This window comes from Muscardinus avellanarius (assembly GCF_963383645.1).
Source record: "Muscardinus avellanarius genome assembly, chromosome: 1".
NCBI lineage: Eukaryota > Metazoa > Chordata > Mammalia > Rodentia > Gliridae > Muscardinus > Muscardinus avellanarius.
In genome coordinates this window covers 199021371-199046650 of record NC_137786.1, presented here as the reverse complement: position 1 = coordinate 199046650, position 25280 = coordinate 199021371, and the positions used below count along the sequence as shown (strand labels likewise).

Here is a 25280-nt window from a genome sequence, read left to right as displayed (position 1 = left end):
AATAACAAAATTACTAGATGAATGAATAACTTCTGTAACAGAGGCCATGGAGTAATTTCCAAGAATCTTTGACCAGAAGTCTAGGGAATAGTAAATAACTCACTTCCTAGCATCCTTTCCTTGTAAGCACTCAGAGCTCAGCCAGTAGAAAAAAATCTAATAACATGGATTGCTCACCATAATAACTGCTTGGAATTTTACTAATAATAGTTAGTTCATTTACTCTCTTTTTTGGGACTCCTGACCTAATGTCATATAAAATTTGATTAAATTTACAGCTTGAGCCTCAGTTTAGTGTTTGATTTTTAAACATTTGACTTTTCATGAGGTCAATTATAACTGTGCTCATCTGAGGTGCTTATTATATCCATGATATTCTCCAACACCAGTGGAAAGAACTCTTCACAAAATCACCCTTGTAAATATATTGATATGTTGCTGTAAACACATCTTCCTACAACTGGAAACTTTCTTTTAAAACTGTAAATCTCACAAAAAATACTGTTAATATTTTTCTTTATATATGTAATACATACTCTGCTGTTTCTATAAAAACATACTATGAAATCACCTACAACATGAAATTCATTATCATTTTATTGGTCATTGGTCATTGACCATTTTGTAGGCATATATTCTCAAACTCAGAGATGCTGCCCTTGGAGGGTAGATATGTTAGAATGATCCAGGGGGTCAGTAGTAGATTATAGTGAATTTGTAAAACATTGAATAAAATTAAGGGAGTATTAGAAGAACCCAGATGGGCACTGAGGTTTTTTTTTTCTTTTCTTCAGAAAAGGTAGTCAAAAACCATTAAGTGTGGAAATCTATGAGTAAGGGCATGGCAATATTATGAGTATTGTCTTAAAACAACACCATAATTTTCTCATTTTATGTTGCTACTTTTTTTTCTCACCTCCCTGAGATATGGACGATTTTTATATCCAGGATCATTTATTTCTAAGACCATTTATTCTAAAACCGTATTATATGATTTAGGTATAGCTTGAGCATCTCACAGGAGTTCCTATGTTGTAGTCTTAGTACTCAGTGTGGTAATGTAGAGCTGTTGTTGAAATTTTCAGAGGTAAGTTCTAGTGTGTGATCCTTAGGTATTAAAGGTAGAAGCCTCAAGAAAAGATTAAGGTGATTTTCCTGGAACTTCTTTTGTGATGAAGTTTTTATTAAAGGAAGAACCTAAACTTTTCTTTGGCTTCCTTTTTTGTACTTTTATTGGTGCATTATAATTTCATATTATAATGTAGTTCATGGTGATAGTGATATGCATGTACACAGGAGCTGGTGAGTTTTTCTTGGCTCACTCTTCAATTCTCCTTCCCCATACTAGATATTGATATAGGCATTGATATGCATATATATATATATATATATATATATATATATAATCAGTGGAAATATTTCCTTCATTAATCATTAATTATCCCTCTTCTACCTCTCCCTCCTCTTTTTCCTAGACCACTACCCTGGATCCACTGGGATATCTTCTCCATTATCTAATGTCCTTCTTATATCCCAATTACTCCCTACCCCCTGCATATAAGTGAAAATATTTGAACCTTTGCTTTCTGTGACTAGGTAATGTCACTTAATACATGTTCCTGGTCCATTCATTTTCCTGTAAATGACATAATTTTGTTCTTCTTTATTGCTTAATAGAATACCATTGTGTTCATATCTCATAATGCTGTAACCCATTCATCTTTTGAGGTACACTTGGGTTGTTTCATAATTTGGCTGAGTTGTGTTGCTATAAATATGCATTTGCATGTATTACTATGATGTTTTAATTTCAGTCCCTTCAGATTAATACCCATGAGTTAAATAGCTGGATCATATGGTGAATTTATTCCCAGTTTTCTGAAGAATCTCCACAATTATCTCCATAGTGGCTACACTAATTTGCAGTCCTACCAGCAGTATAAAAGAATTACTATTTCCCCACATCCTCACCAGCATTTATTGTGGTTTTATTTATTTATTTACTTATTTTTTTAATTTTTTGAGGGAATGGGGATGGAACCCAGGGGCATTCGACCCCCAAGCTACACTCCCTGCCCTATTTTTTATTCTTAATTTTGAAACAAGATCTCACTAAGTTACGGAGTGCCTCACCAAGTAGCTGAGGCTGTCCGCGAACTGCGATCCTCCTGTCTCAGCCTTCCGAATGCTGGGATTATAAGCATGCACCACCATGCCCGGCTATGGCTTGATTTCTTGATGAATGTCATTCTAACTGTGGTTCGATAGGATCTCTGTGTAGCTTTAATTTGCATCTCCCTTATTGGTAATGATGTTGAATATTTTTTATGGACAAGACTCTCTCTCTCTCTCTCTCTCTCTCTCTCTCTCTCTCTCTCTCTCCCTCCCTCCCTCCCTCCCTCCCTCTCTCCCTCTCTCTATCTCTCCCTCTCCCTCTCATTCTCCTACCAGAATGTCATCCATATTTAGACCAGAGTCTGAGCCAACAGGACTACCCAATCTTGAACTTTTCGCCTTTGATGCTATGAACTCAATCAACTTCTTTTCTTTATGAAACTATTTAGCTCCCAATGTTTTTATTTTAATGTAAAACACACTAACATGTCATTCTTCTCTGTCCACTATATCCTCAGCTTCAGAATTCTTTTTCTCATTATTTATATTTCCAGAAAAAAGTAAAGGATAAAAAAGTTACAAAGAATTTGGTGAGTATTTCTCTGCCACCAATCCATACCCATATTTGATACACATCATGTCTATTGATGATCTCTGTGCTGACCACTCATTTCAATACACTATTTCCATAGGTTTGCTTCTATTCCTAGCTGGAAGAAATTGTTATAAAATATAATCAGAGAATCATGACTCTTTTCAGACACTGAAGCACTGGCTCAGTTTTGCTCTCTCTTGCTTCTCCACTTGGCAATCTGTTTGGCAGCTCCTCCTTTCTCAGTCTATCACTTTTTCTTCACTTCCTTGAGATAAACTGTCTGTATCCAAGCTCCAAGGGCATTGGGAGACAAAAGGCAAGGATTCCTGAAAAGCAATTCACTGATATCTGCCAGGATTTAGCCTTTGGTTAGTAATAATAAAATTGACGGTTCTTCCATAGTAAAAATTTAGGCTCTAGAATCTGTGTGTAGGACCCAAATTCTGGCTGTGAAACTTAATATATCTGTAAAAAGTGAATGTCTAAAGACACCACAGGCAAAATATGGTTCCGGTATCATTGAAACTTTGGACATTTTAGAAAAATTATCTTTATTTCTGGTTATTTTACGAGACTTTAAAATGGCAACATAGTTTAAAGTGGCTGTTGATAAATTTGTTTTCCCAATACTTGAGAATTCTTTAAGACACAGTTTATGATTGATAAAACAAATCTCATCCATTTCTCTGACTTGGTTCACTGAAAATGAACATAGAACTTTACCAGTGATTAATAAAATATATAGACTAGCCACATAACTGTAGATATGCTTTCATCTATAGGTTTCTATAGATGCAATATAATCAAATTTTTTGTGAATCCCCAAACAGGCAAACGTCACTTCATTTCTTGGTATTTGTATGTTATCATTACATTTTTATTTTTAACATATAAAGCAGCTTGTATTACTAGTAGATTTCCATCAACTGACAGAAGGTTATTTAGATATATCAGGTGGAAAAGATGATCATTATTATATACTTTTTCTCAGCCATAAAAGAAAACAAAATTATGTCATTTACAGGGAAATGGATGAAACTGGAGAACATTATGCTAAATGAGATTAGTTAATCACAAAAAGTAAAAATTAGTTGTTTTCTTTAATATATAGAAGCTAGGGATAAAGTTTCATAGGAGGAACTCTAGATAAAGGAGGAGAAATCACAGGTGAGCAAATAAGAAGACTGAACTAGAAGTGATAATTAGGGAGAAGAAGGAAATTCCTTAATGTACATAACATACATTCATAGACATATCAAAGTCAATCACTAAGCCAAACATAAGAAGGAGGGAGGATGGAGGAAATGGGGTGAAAAATGGGAAAGGGCTGAATAAGTATTGTGTGCATGTAGCCTCTACTCTCTTGTACACCATTAAGATGTATGACTATAATGTACCAATAAAAATTTATAATTTTTTAAAATAATAATTAAGAAAAATAAAGACTAAAAGCAAAACAATGTCATAAAGGAGAAAATATTAGAACCATAAAGTAAAAAATATTGATAAGTTTAGCTATAAGTATATATATATCAATGTTAAACTATGCTAAGTGTTAGAAAGGACCAAATGACAACATGAAATAATTGTGTTTATTTTTAACATTTTTACTTATAAAAAATTAGAAATCTGAAATGAATACGACCATAATGAGCCATTTATATGTTTTTTTTTTCCAGGAAACTTCCTATTGGTAAGGTTAATGATTGTGAGAACTTGATTTTTATAAAAGACTGGTGGTGAATCAGAAGCAAAACACATAATGTATCATTTTATTATTTTCCCTTGTCTTCGTTACACTTTCAAATAATTATATCTCTTTTTTGTAAGTGTATGTAACAATGGGGATTGAACCAAAGGGCACTCTGCCACAAAGTGTCTCAGCTTCTTTTTTATTTTAATTTGTAGAGTCAGGGTTTTTGCAATTTGCCAAGGCTGATCTTGATCTTGAGACACTCCTGCCTCAACATCCCAAGTACTGTGACTACAGATGTGAACCATCATGCCTTGATAAATAGTTTCATCAGTTCTAATTATCTATCACCTTATGATATCTAAGGTCCTCATTTTGTTCATTCATAAAACAAAGGGTTAGAGGAGAAATAAAACACTTATTGAGATTTAAAATACTAACATTCTGTGGTTCTGAAGTCTATACTAATAATATTCTGTCACTAGCACTGTTTGTTTTACAGCCTGTGACCACCACTGAATTCTTCAATAACCATGTGAAGAATTGTAGTTTCTATACCTTTTTCTTATTTACAACATGTTTTGGAGCCTATAAATGTTTCAAACATTATTTAGAACTAGAATTCAAAATAAAATTTTAGGTTAAAGTATATTTATAAGACTAATATATCATTTATACCTATCCTTGTAATGTAGGATAAACTCATCCTACATTAAAAATATCATCAGTTGAAAATGCATTTACTGTTTTCTCCTCCATTATCTGGAGTCCCTCTGGTATTCCTAATAGTCCCTACGTTGGGCATATTAGAAAAAAAACATATGTCTCTTCTCTTTCTGTGCTTGACTGATCTCACTTAACATAATGTTCTCTAGTTCTTTCCATCTTCTTGAGAATGACATGATTTTGTTCTTTATTGCTGAGTAGAATTCCATTGTGTATATTTCCCATAGTTTTACAATCCATTCATCTGTTGATGGAGATTGGTTCCATATTTTGACTATTATGAATTGTGCTGCTATGAACATGGGTATGCATATATTACTGTAGTTCTCTTATTCCCACCCCTTTAGAAAGATACCCAGGAGTGGTATAGCGGGATCATATGGTGGATCCATTCCCATTTTTCTAAGGAATCTCCACACTGATGGCCATCGTGACTGAACTAGTTACACTTCTCTTTCCCCACATCATCACCAGCATTTGTTGTTATTTGATTTCTTTATCTTTGCAACTCTGATTGGGTTTAAATGGAGGGGAAACCTTAGCAAAGCAAGAATGGAAGGGTATGAGAGGAAGAGGGCTGAGATTGATTAATGAAGGAGCTACATCTGATAAGGGAGGGCACAAAGCACAGTCTGAATGTATGCCATTTTCAATATGATCTACATAAAAATAAAAAAAAATAAAAAAGAATAAAAATAGGTCTGGGGGTATAGCTCGGAAATAGAATGCCCCTGCATTTCATGCCCAGTACCACAAATAAAAATTTAAAAAAAGAAAATTGATTTAATACACCAACTTACTGCACATCATAGCTTAGCCTAACCTACCGTAAACATGCCAAGAACACTAACATTAGCCTAAAGCTAGCCACTATTATATAAATGAAGCATTTTATTAATAAAGTATCCTGACTAATAAATTTATTGAATACTGCACTGAAAGAAAAAAACAGAATGTTAACATGGGTACTCACAATTGACATTTGATTAATATATATTATAGTTTCTAATAAATGTGCCTCACTTTTGCTCTATTCTAAAGTTAAAAAATCATACTTAAACTATAATATCAGGAACCATCTATATGTGTGTATATGTATATGTATCTATATACATCTATCTGTATGTATGTATCTGTGTATATATGTATTTGATAGAGGGTTGATGAGAGTTGAAGTGTCTTAGGTCCATAAAAGTTAAAATACAGCACTATTTAACTATTTGTCAATTGTGGATCACCATTCAGCCCTGAATTTCTACCTTTTGTATGTTATTTGAGAGAAAGGTAAACTTGTATCTTGTTTGAAGCATTGTGATTTGGGATTTTCTAACATATATAAAAAATATGAGTCTTAGCCAATTAATGTGCAGTGCTTAAGGCAGATGATCACATTGAATAATTGAAAGTACATAAAACAAATATGGGACCCAAGATACATTTGATAAAACATGCCAAGCATGCATACATACCACCTCCTTTAATCCTGCTGGGCCAGTAGCCTCTGCTTTCCCTTTCAAATATAAAAATGAGAGGTACCAAAATTTATTTCCAGATTGTTTAAATACTACACTCTTTTTTTTTCTTTTTCCTTTCAGGGACAGAAGGTAGCTAGTAGGAAACTCTGTCACCTTTATTATTCAATTGTCTAGGTTCCAAGGCAATTGATTTTGTGAAAGTGGATGCAAAATCCTGAATGACTGCTCATTATTAGCAGTCTCCTTATCTATTAAATAAGTCCACTACTAATTTATATACAAGGTATTAATATTATGAGCATGTATGAAAACTAAAATATTGCAAAATATCAAGTATTATAACTCTCATTTGATATCAATTCTCCTTTACAGCTGTCTTTGAGAATCATTTTGATGCAATATTACTGAGGTAAAAGAATGCATGGGGAAACAAGTACATTATTAAGTTTTAAGGCCTAATTTGCCTTAGGGAGGAAGGTATAAATATAGGGAAACCCTGCATGATTTATGGAATTAAGCTAATGGGACTGTGTTTCCAAACTATATTCAAGAACAAGTTATCAGAGAACTGAAAAATATCTATGCATTATATACATGTATAATTCATACATTAAAATTTCTACTAAATGTGTATCACTGTGGATCCATTATAAAGTTAAAATTACATATATTATATGCTATAGATATATATCAAGTAGAAGGTGCTGAGCTAAAGTTTTAACAAAAGTCCACTTGATTTCTATACACCCCTTCCTTAGCCTCCACAGTTAACACCGGGAAGCCATCTGGATCCAGGTAGCTGAATGTGTAGTTCACTGGCATAAGTACACACACACACACACACACACACACACACACATATATGTAATTTATACCACATAATGTTCTGCATGGTATGTCCCTTATGTTTTAGGCATGTACAAATACATGTCAATAATTTTGATGTGAAATCAACCTTTCTTTGTTAATTTTGAGATATATGTCAGCCTATAAATAGATTAGCTCGACAACACATACTTTATTTCATTTTATTTATTTATTTTTGTGTGTGTGGTACTGGGGGTAGAACCTTGGGACTTTTCTACCTCCAGGCTATACTTCCAGACCTATTTTATACTTTATTTGGAAACAGAGTCTCTCTAAGTTGCTGAGAGCCTCACGAAGTAGCTGAGGCTGGCTTTGAACCTGTGCGATCCTTCTGTCTCAGCCTCCCAAGTGCTAGGATTACAAGCGTGATGATGATGTCAGTTTCTCAAGACAGACTGGAGCTAAATGATGATTATATTGCCCTTCACATCTGAAATACAGGCATTTTCAGTACTTCCTACACTGCTTGGAGTGTTGCTACCATGTTATAAACCCATGGTCTGCTCATGCATCCTTTTGCCCACTAGTCTTCATGGGGCTTCTTTGTTTCTGAGTTACTTTTCAAAGGACAAGAAACACAAATTTTAGTGCTATTCATTAGGGATTTTGATCTTTAGGCTAATGCCTAATAGATCATGGACTCAAATTCTATCTATTCTATGTATTAATTTTGTAACAGATTTATTAACTTCTCTAATTTCTAACATCTTAATCTACAAAATAAGTACATTCATGAGGTATTTAAAATGTTATATATAATAACTCTAGAAATATCAACAGGTCTCTAATTTCTAACATCTTAATCGACAAAGTAAGTACATTCATGAGGTATTTAAAATGTTATATATAATAATTCTAGAAATATCAACAGGTCTATAATTATTATACACAAGAAGTGACATGTAGTTAGTGTTCTAAATTATATTACAGAAAAAGTAAAAGTTTTAGCTGTTAACACAGCTGCCTAGAATCATACAAATAGAAGATGCTGAGCTGCAGTTTTAACAAAGGTCCACCTGATTTCAACCTACTCCTTTCTCCTCATCAGTTAATACTGGAAGGCCATCTGGAACCACACAGTTGAATGTTTACTTCATTGGCGTATTTTAACCACCCCACCACTATGCACATACAAATAGAAAACAACAAGAACTTTGATGGCCTCTCTGACAGTTCTTGGTTTTTACTGCCTATTTCTATAAACTGGAATGACGAAAGCTAGGGATGAGATAGAGTTAAGTCGCTATTCTTTTTGATGCAGATAAGAGATTTCACCTTGTTCTAATAATTTTTTAAATAAAGGGTACATCCACTATGAAGAAGTGTAAAATCATTTATACCCATTTAATTTATTTGGTCTTTTGTCAGTTCTCTGTAGAAAAATATATAAGGCAGAGAATAAAGTTTATGTAATTAGATCAATGCAATGTAGTAAAAGAGAATATATTCACTTACTAAATGTATTCTTTTGCATGTGAAAATAGGTGTGGTTTTATTTGCCAAAACATCACAAAATGCCTATCCTCCTGACTTCAGAGGCAACTTTTCTGTTGAGTAAATGTCAAAAAGGTCAAAGTATTCTATACTCTACGTTTCTCAAATATTGAAACAGTGGGTTTAATGCTTTATGCATCGAATATACTGAAGTTCCAAATTAGGATAAAAACTGGCATCTTCCTCAGAAAGTCTAATACAATCTGCCTAGCATAGGAACTGGAATTTGCCTATTTAAGAAGCACCCCAGGATATTCTCATTGAGATACACTGGGGAGTATATTTTGAGCAATTTTCATTGGGGGACATACATATTTTCCAGATAGGAAATGATTAACTTGGCTGGCAAACTTTTATATTTATAATAAAAGCTTCAATTTGGCTCCTATTCAGACTAATACATTTTTGACTGATTTATTTTAAGATTTTTTTAAAAAATGTATCATGTACCATCTCTTGGGAGCGTTCAGTTATTTGCCAACATATTTTAGTTTCAGCACTCTTATTTTAGTATTTTTCTGTGTGATTTGACGCAGAGATTATATTCTATAGGCAACACTATAATTTCATTCATAGAGCCATTCTAAAATGACGACCTGAAATCTGGGATCTGGTCAATTTCCAGCTAGGGGAATATGGGCAAGTCATTTAAATGTGTTCAAAGCTCAGGTCTCTGCATTGCATGAAATATTTACATTTTATAAAACATGTATAGATGTATTGTTAAAAATCAGGGTTAAGTGATGAAAAGTAAATAGATTGTACATATCCAGAGATACAGTTAGTCCTCTAAAATGCTGCCTAAAACTCTAAGTTTGAACCTATAAAATGACCAACTGAAATAAAGATGTAAACAGGACATAAAAAATAGTGCAATATATTTCAGAATCATTCTGAACTGTAGTGCCAAAGAAAGAATAATTTCTTGCATTTTTTTAAAGTGAATTTCTTGTTTGTTCAATGAGCTCACATTTCACTTTGTGGCATCTGAAGGAAAAAACTACATGTTCTTCACAACATAGGGCTCTTCTAACCATATCTGTTTCTTGCCAACATGTCACTTCAATTTTTTATGCAGGTTTTTGCTTTTGTTATTTAGATATTCTCCATATTTTGTGTCCAATGTCAAATGCTTAGTTTACTATAAAGATCAGCAATGAAAAAATGGAAGCATTACAATAATGGGAATGCTTATAAAACAACAAAAAGCTGGGAGACTACTTATTGAGAACTTTTCTTTCTATTTGTATTATCTTTTTTCTATGCACATGACATTCAAAGAACTCTAGTGCACTAGGATTCTCTTTTTCTCTTGCCTTCCAACTCCTCTCCTGGACCATTAGTACTGCTATTACCAATCTTACTCTGCTGCAAGATCACTTCATTGTAAAAGTCCAAGGACTGGAATATGTTAGAAGAATCCTCAGCATTCATGATGTCCTTATTTAAGATGCATCCCTTTATTTTCCCTATGTTTGGATAACTGTAAAAATAAAAGTTCCTGAAGGGTACTTAAAATAGTATTTCCAACTGGGGTGGATTTTAATATCAGTGAATTAGCTTCCATATTGGTTCTAAATGATAAGCATGAGCTCAAAAGAAAAAAAATGCCATGTCTATTCAGTTTTTGAATATATACTGAGGAAGGATGGAAATGAACTCTAAAATTTTTTCTTTAACAATTCACACTTGCATATACCAGCATGAGATAAGTTGTAACTAGAAATCACTCTTTCTCAAATGCAAGTTCACTCATTTGGGGTAAAACCCTTCTAATCCTTTTAATCATATAAGAAATGACAATATATTATCTTGTGTTTCCCTGAGCTGGACATTATTCTACATATACATTCGCTTAATTAATCTTTTTAGTAAGTTTATGAGAAAGACAATGTTATCACCTTTTAACTAATCAAAAATATACAGAATAGATTTTAATTGGTATTTTTTTTTTTTTTTTTTTTTTTTTTTTTTTGGTGGTGCTGGGGTTCCTGGAAGCCCTTCTACCTCAGGGCTACACTCCCAGACCTATTTTATTTTTTGGAAACAGGGTCTCCTAAGCCAATGAAACTGGCTTCGAACCTGCGCGATCCTCCTGTCTCCGCCTCCCAAGCGCGGGGATTACAAGCGTGCGCCACCACGCCCGGCGCTGGTATTTCTTAATATATGTTTTAACACTTTGATTTTATAATCCTGAGATTAACCTCATGGATGCACACATCTGGCCACCTCCAGCCTGTTCTGTCCTCTACAGCATTGATCAGGAACTTATGAGCAAGTGCTTCTAGATGCTATGAGTATGGTTTGAATCAGAGCATGAAAGGCAAAAAATCGGAAACTCATAATTTGAGGATAGACAGGTGTCACAGGAAGTCAAATCCTCAATAGCAGACATGAAATATATATGCTTTATTCTTTTCTATATCTTGGTTGAGCTTGAAGGGACTAGTTTGGAAAGACAGAAAAGTTGTTTTACACTTTTAATTCCATTCTTTCCTAAACAACAGAAAGAAAAAAATGAAAAAAGAAGCTGAAGAGGAGGAGCCAAATGCCAATAATATTTACTTATTTATGAACATGGATGAGAATTTTAAGTATAGGATTTTTCATTTAGGTTTTCTCTAAAATGCATTTTTGCCATACAAATGGGTAATGTTTTACATTTCATGAAAAGCATTCACTGATCCCTTCCATTGAGATGAATATTAACAAGAAATAAACTATCCATGTATAGATGTGTAATTTGGAATATACCAGTTTTTAATTTCTAATTACTTTATTCTATTCTTAATAAAAATATTAAATTACATTTTAATTGCTTGAGATATACTATAAAATTTTAACACATCAAATTGTAATCTGTATATAGTAATATATAACACATCTTAGCATTTTCTAAAGGAATATAGTCTACAACTACATTCAAACACTCTAGTATTAAATACATTTCTTCGGTCCTATTGGTCCTAAATGTTAGATATTACTAATTTCAAGTCTCATCGTGGTTAAGAACCCAGTCCAAAGGCAAATGTTTGTTTAATGTACACATAGGTCTAAATATACAATCATTGTACCCTAAAGATTTTCTAAAACTGAAAACTGTACATAAGACATGATGAAAGTACAGATGAACATGAACTGAACAAACTGTAATGTCGTCTTATGACAAAGCTGGCTAGGAAAATATTTAGGAACTCTTTTTTTTTTTTTTTTTTTTTTTGGTGGTACTGGGGTTCCTGGAAGCCCTTCTACCTCCAGGCTACACTCCCAGATCTATTTTATATTTTTATTTGGAAACAGGGTCTCTTAAGCCAGTAAGACTGGCTTCGAACCTGCAGGATCCTCCTGTCTCTGCCTCCCAAGTGCGGGGTTTACAAGCGTGCGCGGCCACGTGCGGCATAGGAACTCATCTTTTTAAGGTAGCAAGTATCTGCCTATTTAAGCATTAACACATGCATTTAGTTTAGACCTAAGAGGTAAGAAATATATAGGTAAGTATCTAGGAACTCTATTTGTAGCAAATAGTTTCAATTTAATATATTTCAAAGGCAAGAATAATAACCTTAAAATAGAACTGAAAGGTCAATATGAACCATTTTAATGTGTCTTTTGAAAGGTACATTGTGTGCAATGGTGAGAATTCCATAATGACTCTTCATTGAGTTTTGAAAATATCTAGGATTCTTTTAAGCTAGCTCAATCTTTAAAAATGGCCTGAATACAAGATGAAAAATGGTGTTCACCTATTAATTCCTATATTTCCCTTTGTCTAGAGTCTATTGTCCTATCATACTGCCTGTTGTCAGAGACTTTGTTTTAAACTTTTTTATATTTTACAGTAACTGGAAAAGTTTTATATTGCAGGTGCCAACAATTCCCATGCTGCTTGATAACAGAAGAAATGTGTTAAAGAGTCACATAACAGAAAAACAGAGATTGCGGAAAGTTCTGGCTTTTGTCTTTTTCTGTGAACTTAGATAAATCTCAACCACTGAGGCTCAGTTTTCTCACTTCTGAAATGTAGGACTTTGGACTAAAACAAAACCTTAGAAAAAATAAAGAAAGAATAAAACAAAACCTTATATTTGCAGCGTGTTTCCCTATAGTAGACTCTTTAATGTACATTTAAGAGATTAAAACACTTGAGAGCTACACCAAACAAGTCAGACATAATTGCAATGCAATCACCACCTATGGGATAATCACATCTCCTAGTGCCTGTGAGGCATTCTAGGACCACGCTGATTACTCAGCTGACCTTCAACTTATGTGTGAGTGGAACAAGTTGCTTTCAGAAGGTTTTTGCCTTTCATCATCATGAAGCAAAGTTAATATCAGTTTTAATAAACATGCTTTTCCCCTGATTCAGGCAGCATGATCTGAGCCCTTAATTTCTCCTCAGGCAGAAAGTACACCCTGTTCTATGGTACACTCAGTTCATATATGATACTATCAATACACATTCACTCACTCCCATATACAGAGATTATAGAAATCTATAGAAAATTAGATTTATCATGTAGTGGTTAGTATTCTGTGGTTTACCTGTGAGGATTATAATAATTGAGACCAGATTATCTCTAAAGCTGCTTACAAAATTATCTTAGTGGAAGATCCCTTTCATATGATTCTAAGACATGTAAGAAGACAGTTGGTCTTCTATATCGGTAGTTCTCAAGTAGTCCTCCACAGTAGAAAAAAGTCTCAAAGTGATATTTTCTTCCTTTAACTTATTAAAGGTATGTACTTTTTAGAGAATGCTAATAGTGAAACCAATGAACAAATAGAAAATATATTTACATAAACTTTTGAATAACTGCCTCTGTAGTGAGAAAACATCCTTTCTTCATTTGTTTATTGACACTTTTGCTCATGGCTTTGCCTTGATATTATGATTTATACAGTGTAAGTGCAACTACTTTTAAAATAGGAATACAAGTAGCTAATTTTTTTTGTTAAAGTACAGTTTTTGTAATTAAATTAAATATATATTTTTTTCATGTTGTTCAACAAAACTGCACGGAACCATCCAGGCATTATGCCACCAAATTACTATTGAGAAGAACTAGCCAGGCTGCCAAGTAACCTTCCTTATACCTTCTCTTTCCCACCGATTGATTCTTCTTTCTTTTAGATAACTGTGACTCTTTTTTAGTTTTGTGACCCTCAATTGATTTGCATTCAAGCTCTTCTTTATTCTTTTACATACAGATTAATCAGAGATATGCAAATCTCATGAGGATAATAATGGCAGTATATTATAAGGTACACAAGCTAACCCCTGCTGAGTACTGACTGTAATCTATGAACTAAGCTATTCTATTGAATCATTCATGTGTTTTTGTTTTTGTTTTGTTTTTCACTTTTCTTTGTTTTATTTTTTCCATTGAAACTGAGAATTGAATCTAGGGCCTTGAACATAGTAGACAAGTCTTCTACTACTCGGATATGTTCCCAACACTCAGTCAGTCTTTGTGATAAACTTGTCAGGTGGTTTCTATGAGTAATATTGTTCACTATGTGAGAACTCAGATTAGAAGGGATAAGCAATTTCCCTAACATCATAGGACAAGTAATTATCTACTATTTTACTACTAGTATGCCTCATGCAACAACCTACTGATTACAGGAACATTCATTGTTTGCTAGTGAACACAGAACAGACAACTCTAAAGGGATAAAGATAAGTTCAGATAGGTTTTTATATTTCCCAGGAAAATAACATAGTGGTAAACAGTATCTATTTACTTTGGTAATTTAATTGATTTAGCTACCTTCAATTAAAATTATTTTAACATATATTTAGAAATTATTTAAAAAGAGGCATGCACCAACATGCATAAAAAAGTGTCTCAAAATTAAAAAAAAAAAATGTATCCACTCCTCAGTGGCTCCAGTGAGTTTTGCTTCTTGGTTGGAAGCTTAAGTCTTCATTTAAATTCTATGTTTTGGGTTTTTTGTTGTTGTTGATTTTGTTTTGTTCTGTTAGTTCTTGAGTTTTAGGGCAACTGCACTAACAACAGACAAATGTTTGTGGTGTCCCTGTCATTAGCCATAGAGAAAAATGTAATTTCCAAAGATAATCCTATAATAAATTCTTTTAACAACTGCTATTAGATATAGGTACCTTAGGGACAAAATTGCAACTTTAGATGTTGAAATATTCTTTTTCATATATTCTTATAAAGATATTTTAACCCATTTACACACAATTGTGCAATTCCTTCTATAAATAGCCTTTGACAAATGTAGCCTAGGTAGAGCCACATAAAAGGGCACATGTAGTAGACTCATTGTGTGGAAAACTAAGGGAAAAAAGCTCAAATTACTTTAGACTATTTCAGGGGAGTTAAAGTAAGACTGTTTCTTACATCAAATTTGTTTTCTTAAAAATCTTTGTGTGCAAAGCCAAGTACAGTGTCTTATGTCTGTAATCCTAGCTACTTGGGATGCTATTTAGGAGGATCACAAGTTCCAGGCCAGCTTGGCATTACACAAATCCCTGGAACAAGCAAACAAACAAATAAACACTGTATGTATGCATGCATTAGCCATTTTTATTGTGATTCTTGTCCATTCCCTAACTTGATCCTGAGGTTAGAGTAAGGTACAGAACAGAAGCCTGGGGGTATCCTCAATATATGACATCTAAAAATAGATTCTAAAGAAAACATGTGGTGTGACTACTGATCAGAGGGCCCAGGAGAGACCTCTAAGGTGACTCCTATTGGGAGGACTATAACCAACCATCTGCTCAAAGTTCTTGATAGATGGAAAATCACCAGAAGTCAGTAGACCTTCAATCCTCCCTGCCATGTCTCTCTCCCATCAAGTCACTGAAAACTTAACAATCCTAAGGCATCAAGAGCACAGCCACAGTATAAAAGAACAGAGGTTCAGCAGACTAAAGCACCAACCTTCTCCAGCACTCCATGGGGCCCTTTTTACCAAGAACTTCTAAAGAATTTTTCACCCTACTATTCCTTTTAATACCTACACTTCTTCTTTCTGCAGTGAATTACTGGCTGTCTTGGAATAGCAATTTAATACTTGTACAGAATGAAGCTATTTAAAAAGTACAACCATTCTACTCTGAAGCTATTAAACCAACACATATGTTTATTTTCTTTGACTGTATTTATTTGTGCACAGGCTAAATGGAACTCTGTGTTAGCTACATTATCCACATTATTAAGTTGATTATTTTGTATGTACATGTACCTTCCAAATAAGAAGGACAGCATGCAAAGAAATCAGACAACTTTTTTTTCTTTTTTTAACTCAATGGATTATGCCAAAAAGCAGGGGGAAAAATGCTTTCCTATAGTTATAGTTGAAGAGTAACATTTACCTTTCTTTCAGGAAAAATAACTGTTAACTTTGACGAAATTTATTTTTCTTTGTATGTTTTCTTTGGTGTTTAAAGATGCTACAGTGAAGGTAGAAAGGAGTAGTAAACAGAAACATGAAGCTAATTAAAAACTTTCTATTGAAAAGGAAAAGGCAAAATTGTCTTAGAGTTCCCATCCATTTAGCAAGAGCATTATTAAATAGTGACTATAATTCTCTGTTGCATTTATTTCAGTTAATAAGTTGATTTACTTTAAAACAGAAAGAAAACTTTAAATAAGAATAACTTTAGGCTTACTGGGATAAATATAGCAAAGTATTATGGATCTATTCTCAGAAAAGAAAAAGTAAATATTTTTAAGAATTAGGGTTTCAACTCCACATCCCTCACTATGTAGAAGGAAGTAAACATTAAAAGACAAGTGACATTGCCCAAAGCTATAGGATGAGCTAACAATCGCCACCCTCTGCTCATAGATTTAACATAGTCTAAGCATCATGTGGAATATCATTTGCTTCACACAGGACCACTGACTAGCAAGCTACATTAACAGCAATCTTTGGCTAGAAAACCCACTGTCACAGGTGGCCCTAGCTGAGCTACACAGTTTTTCCCAGCAGGACAGTAAGTTCACCCCCACTAATGCAACTGTTCCCACAAAGCTGCTCAGTTGAATTCTGACCTGCATATTAACCATATACTTCTAAGAACTATTACATATTGCTAAGATAATGGCTCCCTTTTGCGTTAACACATATTCCCTTCCTTACAAAGTAATCTATGCATAGTACCATACCAATTTTCATCATTTCTTCACTGTTACAAGGTAATCTAGATATCTAATAAGATAAAGTACGACATTGTAACCATTTAACTATTCTAACAAAAAGTACTATGGATTATTAAAATCTCACTTTTAATTAAAATACCTGACATAGTGTTTACAAACAACAAATATTGCAAAACTTTATATCAAAAGATAATTAGGAATAACTTTTAATTTTGTAAAAAGGTATCTACTTCTATCAAAGATATTTTAATAGAAATTAAGGGCTAATTGAGTGATGTGTGCATATATGCCTCTACCATCTTGTACTCCATTAAGATGTATGACTATAGTGCACCAATACAAAATTTAAAAAAGAGAAATAGTGATGACACTCCCCCTGTATTATGTTACTAACATTACAACTTTGGAAATAGATATTGTAGAACTTTCTCAGCACTTAAGTTATAGCATCTTTAAAAAGCAAATGTACTTTTAGAACTCTGGAGATTTTCACTCTCTCTAAAATCCCTGCACTCTGGGCTCCATTAAGTGTTTAGTGTTTCATGCATTTGTTGACTGGCATCTACTTAAGTGTAAAGACTTTGGATATTTTCTTTCTCTGGGTGACTCTAAAACTACTTATTAAACCAGAACATAATAATGAATGGCAAAAGTTTAAATCATAACTGTAATGCATCATACACATTAGTCTATTTAGAGCTAAACACACATTTTAAAATGGGCTCTGCATTTGGAGCAATGGAAAGCAAGATCACTTTTTTAAAACCATCTTTATATTATGAACTGAGTAACAAGCAGACTTTAGCAGAAACTCAAATTCTATTTTACTCTGGGAAAGTTATCTGGGCTTTGTGTGCAAGGAAAACTAAATTCATCAATCACTGGTGCTAAGTGAAACAAACCCTACACAAAGAGAAAAGTTTGGTTACATGGGATGGGCCCGCAATGTTTAAGTTGGATGTGTAAGTTGGAAATGGAATAAAAAATTTCAACATCTGATTTTAAGAAATAATGAGTTTTTCATCCTTTTTCATTTCAGAATTAGATATGATTCTATATTCTGCCCTTACTTTCCATCAAATGTACACTCAGACAACGTTTCCATTCATGTAGATGTGAAAGAATCCTCATCCTGTGTGGGTTATTTTATTTTATAATAGCCAAGGAAAAGAGGTTGCTGCCAATATGATGCTAGGGGCATGCAGAATAAAGACCCAGTCCTGGGCAATGAAACAGTTCACCCTTGTGTTGTACTGGTGGAACAAGAAAACAAACACATCACCAACTTTGGGACTTGGTCAATAGTAGAAGGTCACAGAACTCTTCTCAATCACTGCATTTTAAATCCCCACTAAAAATAGCTCCTCTGTGCTGGGGCTTAAAGTCTCATCTCTGGCCAGTGATGGAGCACAGTACTTAATTGTTTCTGACTGGGGTCTCTGTGTCAGCAGTCTGAGAGTGTCTTCTAACTTTTAATCACCTACTTTGCTCCTTAATCAGACCTGTTCACAAGGCAGTTCAAAGAAAACACCCTTCACTAAGCCTGCCAAAGAGTCAAACAGGCCATTTCAAGAGTCCAGGAACTTTTATACAATTCCTAACATCTTCTAGTGTCCTTTATTTTCTCTAGTTCCGTGTGTACCTTCAAATCGGGCTGACCGAGGGGGAAGTGTTGAGCTCTACAGATATTCAACCAGCCCCAATGCAGACACTGCCTGCTGACAATTCCCTTTTGGTTTTTCTACTTCCTTTATTTTTGTTCCCTTACCGCATGCGTTCTGTTCACTACTACTAGGGATGGAGGGGGGGAAATGACTTTTCTTTCTGAAGGGAAGCTCTTGGTCCCTTAGTAGGAGCAATCTTGAGACTTTCTCCAAGGGACTGGGTTAATTAGAAAAGGAATCTGGTCTCTGAGTGGGATATCGGAGCCCGAATCTTACAGCCATCCTCTTACTTAGGCGGGAGATGCAAACACTTAAAGTGCCTTTGACCCTCACCGGTGACCCGCAGCAGCACCCACCTCGCCCCGGCTCAGGCCACTCTGGCTCTTGTACTCACCTGGTGCTGAGGACCAGTGCGGGCAGGAGAGGCAGCAAGTAGTGCGCTGGGCTGAATTTCATGTTGTCGCCTGCCGGGGTCCTCCTTCCCTCGCTGGATAGCCTCCTCCGGGTGCTGTCGCTCCTCTGCGCCCAGCTCAGTTCCTAGGAAGCGAGGAGCCCTCTCCCGCAACCAACAGACAGAGCGAGGACGCACGGACAGGCTGGCTAAGGCTCGAGCCGAGAGCTGGAGTATCTCCGGGAGTGATGTCACCGGCGAGGCCAGCCGTGCCGGATTGTTCAGCGCCGCTCGGAGCCCAGAGGGCGCGTTGTCACCCGAGCTGGAGGCGGCGGGGAGGGAGGGGTGTCCGGAGATCGCCCCGCGGGCTCGGTCCCCGGCTGCGCTCCCCACTCGGGCGAGCACCGATCCGGAGCTGGTCGTGTATTCCCGCTTCTCCTGAGAATGGGGAGGTGGGGGTAAGGAGAAAACTAATCTGCCAATTAAGTGAACTGACGTACTCGGTAGGAGGTGAGACTGAATTCAGTGGGAAAGAAGACCAGACTCTGAGCGTCCCAGGCAGGTGTCTCTTCCCTGATTAAACCGGGCTTGGCAGGACGTCGCTCTGGAGGAGTGTGCTTCAAAGATTGTCCTAATTAGAAATGCATAGTGACTTGCCTGATGCGGATGGAAGGGGAGCAAGAACTGCACGCAGAGCTCCTAACGCCATGGCAAGCTTCTTAACCAGTGAATGTGGACCACAAAATAGACTTGGGGGCCCTGAAGAAGTCTGCTGCTTCTGGGTTTTGAAGACTGCTGATCTTCCTCCGACTGCGATCTGCCTCTTCTTACTAGCTGCTGACAATAGGGTTGGAGCTGGTGGTTCAAGTTCTAGCACCTGAAGGAGTTCTTTTCCTTAGGTGAGACTCATCAGGGAGACAGCTGAAAGAACTCATCAAAACGTTAACAGTATTCGGAGACAGAAGACTTCATGTGTCTCTTGTTTTCTGTAATTTCCAAGTGTTTATAATGAGTATCCAATATGTGATAAGCTTTATTTATAAAATTAAATTGGAAAAATTAAATAAAACAACTCTAATACAAAATACCCTATTTTGCAAGTGTATAAAAATAGAACTACTTCATCTATAAAGATATTCAAATCTAGAATCATTATCTCATGATGTGTATGTATGTGTATAAATATATACATATAAATGCATAGACATATGTACATATATATTGCCATATATTCACTGTTAAGTAAATGTATATAAAATACTTCTACATATATTACCAACAAAAGCTATCCTAGTAAAATAGAAATACATATTATCATCATTATAAATATGAGAAAACTGAAGACCATAAAGAGCTTAGCCACATATTTTTAATAAAGAACTAGTTCTCCTAAATCCTAAGAAAACCCTGCTCTTGCCTTAAACATCACACCTAGCTCAACTAACCCAGGATTTAGGACCAAGATGATATAAAGGCTGAGAGTCACCAAACCCAAAGGGCAAAGTTCAGTGGGGATACAAGAATTCCTATCCAGAGAGATCATTTTATATATTCCATTTTTTTCTTCATGGATGAACCATTTATTATTTTATTTATTTATTTATTTATTTATTTATTTATTTATTTAATGTGGTACTGGGGTTCCTGGAAGCCCATCTACCTCCGGGCTACACTCCCAGACCTATTTTATATCTTTTAATTTGGAAACAGGGTCTCTTAACCCAGCGAGGCTGGCTCTGAACCAGCGAGATCCTCCTGTGTCCGCCTGCCAAGCGCGGGGATTACAAGCGTGTGCCACCACGCCCGGCAGGGATGAGCCATTTAAAGTTTAGATGCAGTATCTCCTTATATTTTATTTTTAAAGACACTATTTGTGGGGAAAATGCGTTTGTTATTGAACTCTATTTGAAGGAGGATAAAACTGCAGAGTTAACCATCTAATTTACTGCCATGTTTCAGTTTTGTTTTTGATGAAGTTAAAGTTTGAAATACATTCAAACAAAACAGATTTGCTTTAAAATCCCCAGGCCACTTAAATAGAGGAGCAATAACTTTTGCAATGAATATGTGCCCCATGGGCAATAATATGATCAACGAAAGATATAACTAGGCATATACTAAACAACTCCCTTGAGAATTGCTTGTCATTTGCAAAGAGACATGCCACCATTCTTTGCTAACATGAACTCTGACTCCAAGAAAACATAAGTACTCTCTTTTACTCTGGCCAGAGATTTCCAGAAGTTGATTTTCTGCTCCCTTTTATTTTATTTTATTTTTGTGCTTTTACTGGTGTATTACAGCCTCACATAATGTAAAAATGTTGACGAGGCTGTGGGGAAATGGGTACTCTTCTACAGGGTTGGTGGAGTTGCAAACTAGTCCAGCCATTGTGGAGAAACCTTAGAATCCTGGAAATGTATCCACCATTGTGATCCTGCCATAGCACTACTGGGTATCTTTCCAAAGGAGTTGAAAGCAGAGAACTACTGAAATATGTGCATACCCATGTTCATAGTAGCACATTTATTTTATTTTTATACTTTTATTGGTGCATTATAGTTTCACTTCATAATGTAGTTCATAGTGATATTGACATATATGCACACAGCAGTTGGTGAGTTTTCCGGTGGAGATGTTTCCTTCATCGATTCTACCTCTCCCACCCAACCTTTCCCCCACCCCCTCCCTCACTCCCCTGGAGTTTCTCTTTTAATGGAGACTATTTGATTTACAAAATCAACAATAACATAGGGCAACTGAGTAATAATTAGAAGAAGATGTATATGCTAGAGAATTACATTCATTTGCAGAAAACATTTTTGTTTGCAGTTATTTTTATGTCCTAAGCAAAGGAACCAAATGTGATAATTATTTCTATTTTCCTCTTTCGCAGTTTAGTTGACAGAGTGGTCAAAAATTTGGTCAAAGCTGGGCGTGGTGGCGCGCATGTGTAATCCCAGCATTTGGGAGGCTGACACAGGAGGACTGTGGTTTGCAGACAGCCTCAGCTACTTACTTAGTGAGGCTCTTTGCAACTCAGTGAGACCCTGTTTCAAAGTAAAAGAAAAATAAATAAGGCTGGGGGTGTAGCTTGAAGGTAGAATCCCCCTCCCGAGTTCCATCACCAGTGCCGCAAAACAAAAACAAACAAAACAAAACTTAATCAAGGTGACTTGGCTTGGTAATTCACATAGTGTAGCTGGCATCCAAATTCCCTCTGTATCACCTCAAAATGGATGTGTAAAAAAAAGAAAAAGAGAAGCAGTTTTATATCTGTCCAAGAAAAGATTTTCCCCAATCTAAATTTTATTGCAGTGGACTAAATAAACATGAAATAACTGAGCTACATTAGATTGTCAATACAGAAAGGGAAGTATCAGACCAAACTTTGTTTAGACTGTGTCTTGGTTCTGGTATACCTACAAAAACACACAAGGTTTATTGGCCTTTTTAATTTTTCTGCAAGCAAAAAAAAAAAAAAAAAAAAAAAGAAAAGAAAAGAAAGAAAGAAAGAAAGAAAAGAAAAAAGAAAATATAGTCTAACTTTAAAGGGCATGAGCGCATCAGGAAGGCATTTTATCTGTTAGCCTAAAATTTTGGAATCTCCAGCATATTTAGAAGATTGAAATATTTTTTCTAAATCTAAATCTAAATGCATCTCTTATCAAGAAGATTTTTTTTTTCCTGGTGAATCAGAGAATCATGAATCTCCATCACCCATGGTATTCTGTCCACACTCTGGCAGAAAAACTTAAATCCAGAATTGATTTTATGGCTTCAAAGAGTGACACAAGTGTTTTAAAGACATAGTAGTGTATAGAATAAGATTCATTTGCCAAAACCTTTGGTCCTATGCCTAGTCCCAACACCAGATCAGCAAAAGTTGTTAGCCACAATTATACCAAATTGAATAAAGAACATCTAGTGAAACAATGCAGCTACATTGAATCTCTATATTTGTGAGAAATACAAAATACTTTTTGGAAAAGACTTGTTGAAATAAGATGCAGCTTTATTGAAATATGATTCTGGAAATTCACTGTGAAATGTCATTTTTACAGTGTATAATTCCAAATTGTAATATATAGTTACAAGGTTATAAATTCATCACAGTTTAATAATTCTATAATATCTTAGTACCACTAAAGAAACCCTACATCCACTGCGAATCACTGACCACTACTTTCTTTATATGTTCTCATCCTTGGGAAAATAATAGTCTAGTTTTTGTCTCTATGAATTAACCCATTTCTTGGCATTTTGTTTAAATCGATTAGTACTACATGTCCTCTTATATGATGTTTCTTTTGCATTTATTTTTCAAGGTTCATCCATGTTATGGCATATATAGGTACATTATTATTTTGTATTGCTAAATAATATTTTATTGTATGGATATAGCATATTTTATCCTTTCATTATTTTAAATACATTAGAATTTCTCCTTTTTAAAGATAGTATGGGCAATGCTACATTCCTAGTTCATATGAAAACTCTATACTAAATTAATTGGAAAAACTGAAAATCAATTTGCAAAGCTGCATCACTTTGCAATCCTAAACTTAATATATGAAGGTATAAATTCTCTAAATTTTTGAAACCACTTATTATTTTCAGTTTTTTATTTTTATTGTTATAGATACCCTATCTAGTATGAAGTGGTTATTTCAATATATATATATATATATATATATATATATATATATATATATATATGTGTGTGTGTGTGTGTGTGTGTGTGTGTGTGTTTGTTTGTAAATTTACTTACTCAAATTCTTGGTTTATTATAACTGGTATGAATTTTATTTTTGAGTTCTAAGAATTTGTTGTATATGTTAAATACAATTTCCTTTCAGATACATGAAATAAAAGTGTTTCTCAAGCCATAAGATGGTTATGTTTTCAGTTATTTTTTCTCTTTATTATTGGTGCATTGTAGTCATATATCTTAATGAAGTACAAGATTGTAGAGGCATACAGGTAAACATCACTCAATTAGCCCTTACCCAATTCTCACCCCATTCTCTCCCCTCTCTCTCCTTTGCATGTTTGGCTTACTGATTGATTTTTACATGTTTGTTAATGTGCATCATGCACATTAAGAAATTTCCCTTTTCTCCCCTCCCATCCCCCTCATTTAGGTTGCCTTATCTGCCCGCCTATGGTTTCTCCCTTCTCTTCTAGAGTTCCTCTTATGACCCATTTTCTCTCTAGCTTCCGCATATTAGGAAGAGCATTTAATGTGACTGACTAATATCACTTAGCATAATGTTCTCCGGTTCTATCCATTTCCGTATAAATAATGTAATTTTGTTCTTCTTTATAGCTGAGTAAAATTCCGTATGTATATATCCAACAGTTGTGTAATCCATACATTCAACAACACACAAATGTTGTTGGCAAAACTGGTTAGCCATATGCAGAAAAATGAAAGTAAACCCCACTTTCTCACCATGCACAAGAGTCAATTCAAATGAATCAAAGACTTCAAAATTAGACCAGACACCGCAAAGCTCCTTGAAGAAGGCATAGGCCCAACACTGCGACACATAGACACATGTAAAAACTTTCTCAACAAGACCCCAAAGGCACAGAAAAACTAAAAAGCATATCAGTACAAGTGATTGCATGAGACTGAAGAGCTTCTGTAAAGCAAAGAAAGCTATTAAGAACCTCAACAGATAGCTGACAGAATGGGAGACACATTTTCCAACCATTACTCTGATAGAGAACTAATACCTTTTTAGTTTTCTGATGGGTCATTTGTAGCACAAAGGCTTTTCAGTGAATTTCATCAACTTTTTTTTGTTACTTATGATTTTAAGAAATCTTTACCTCTCCCATTGTCATGATCATCAATGCTTATATTTTCTTCTAAGAGCTTTATAGTTTTAGTTCTTAAAGATAAGCTTGTCATCCATTTTTGTGAAGTCCAACTACAGTTCTTTGCACATTGGTATCAAGTTATCCTAATATCATTTGTTGAAATGATTATTCTTTCTGCAATTTAATTTCCTTGCTTTTATTTCATGATATAATCTTTTTCTCACTTGTGGACTTTATTTTCTACCTTCATATTCTAAATTCTGAGATCTCCTAGAGTATTTTCTTTGATC

General features: G+C 34.8%; 1 protein-coding gene across 2 annotated transcripts in view; it reads right to left on the bottom strand.

Annotated features, from left to right (window-relative positions):
- Positions 1-19226, bottom strand: part of LUZP2 (leucine zipper protein 2) — a gene marked incomplete at both ends in the record, with an annotated part of 495487 nt that extends 476261 nt beyond the window's left edge. For both annotated transcript variants that reach the window (XM_080714586.1, XM_080714587.1), the window contains one exon: positions 19165-19226. In XM_080714586.1, the coding sequence (XP_080570712.1) occupies positions 19165-19226 (62 nt within the window). The remainder of the gene's footprint in view (positions 1-19164) is intronic.
- Between the last annotated feature and the right edge of the window lie 6054 nt (positions 19227-25280).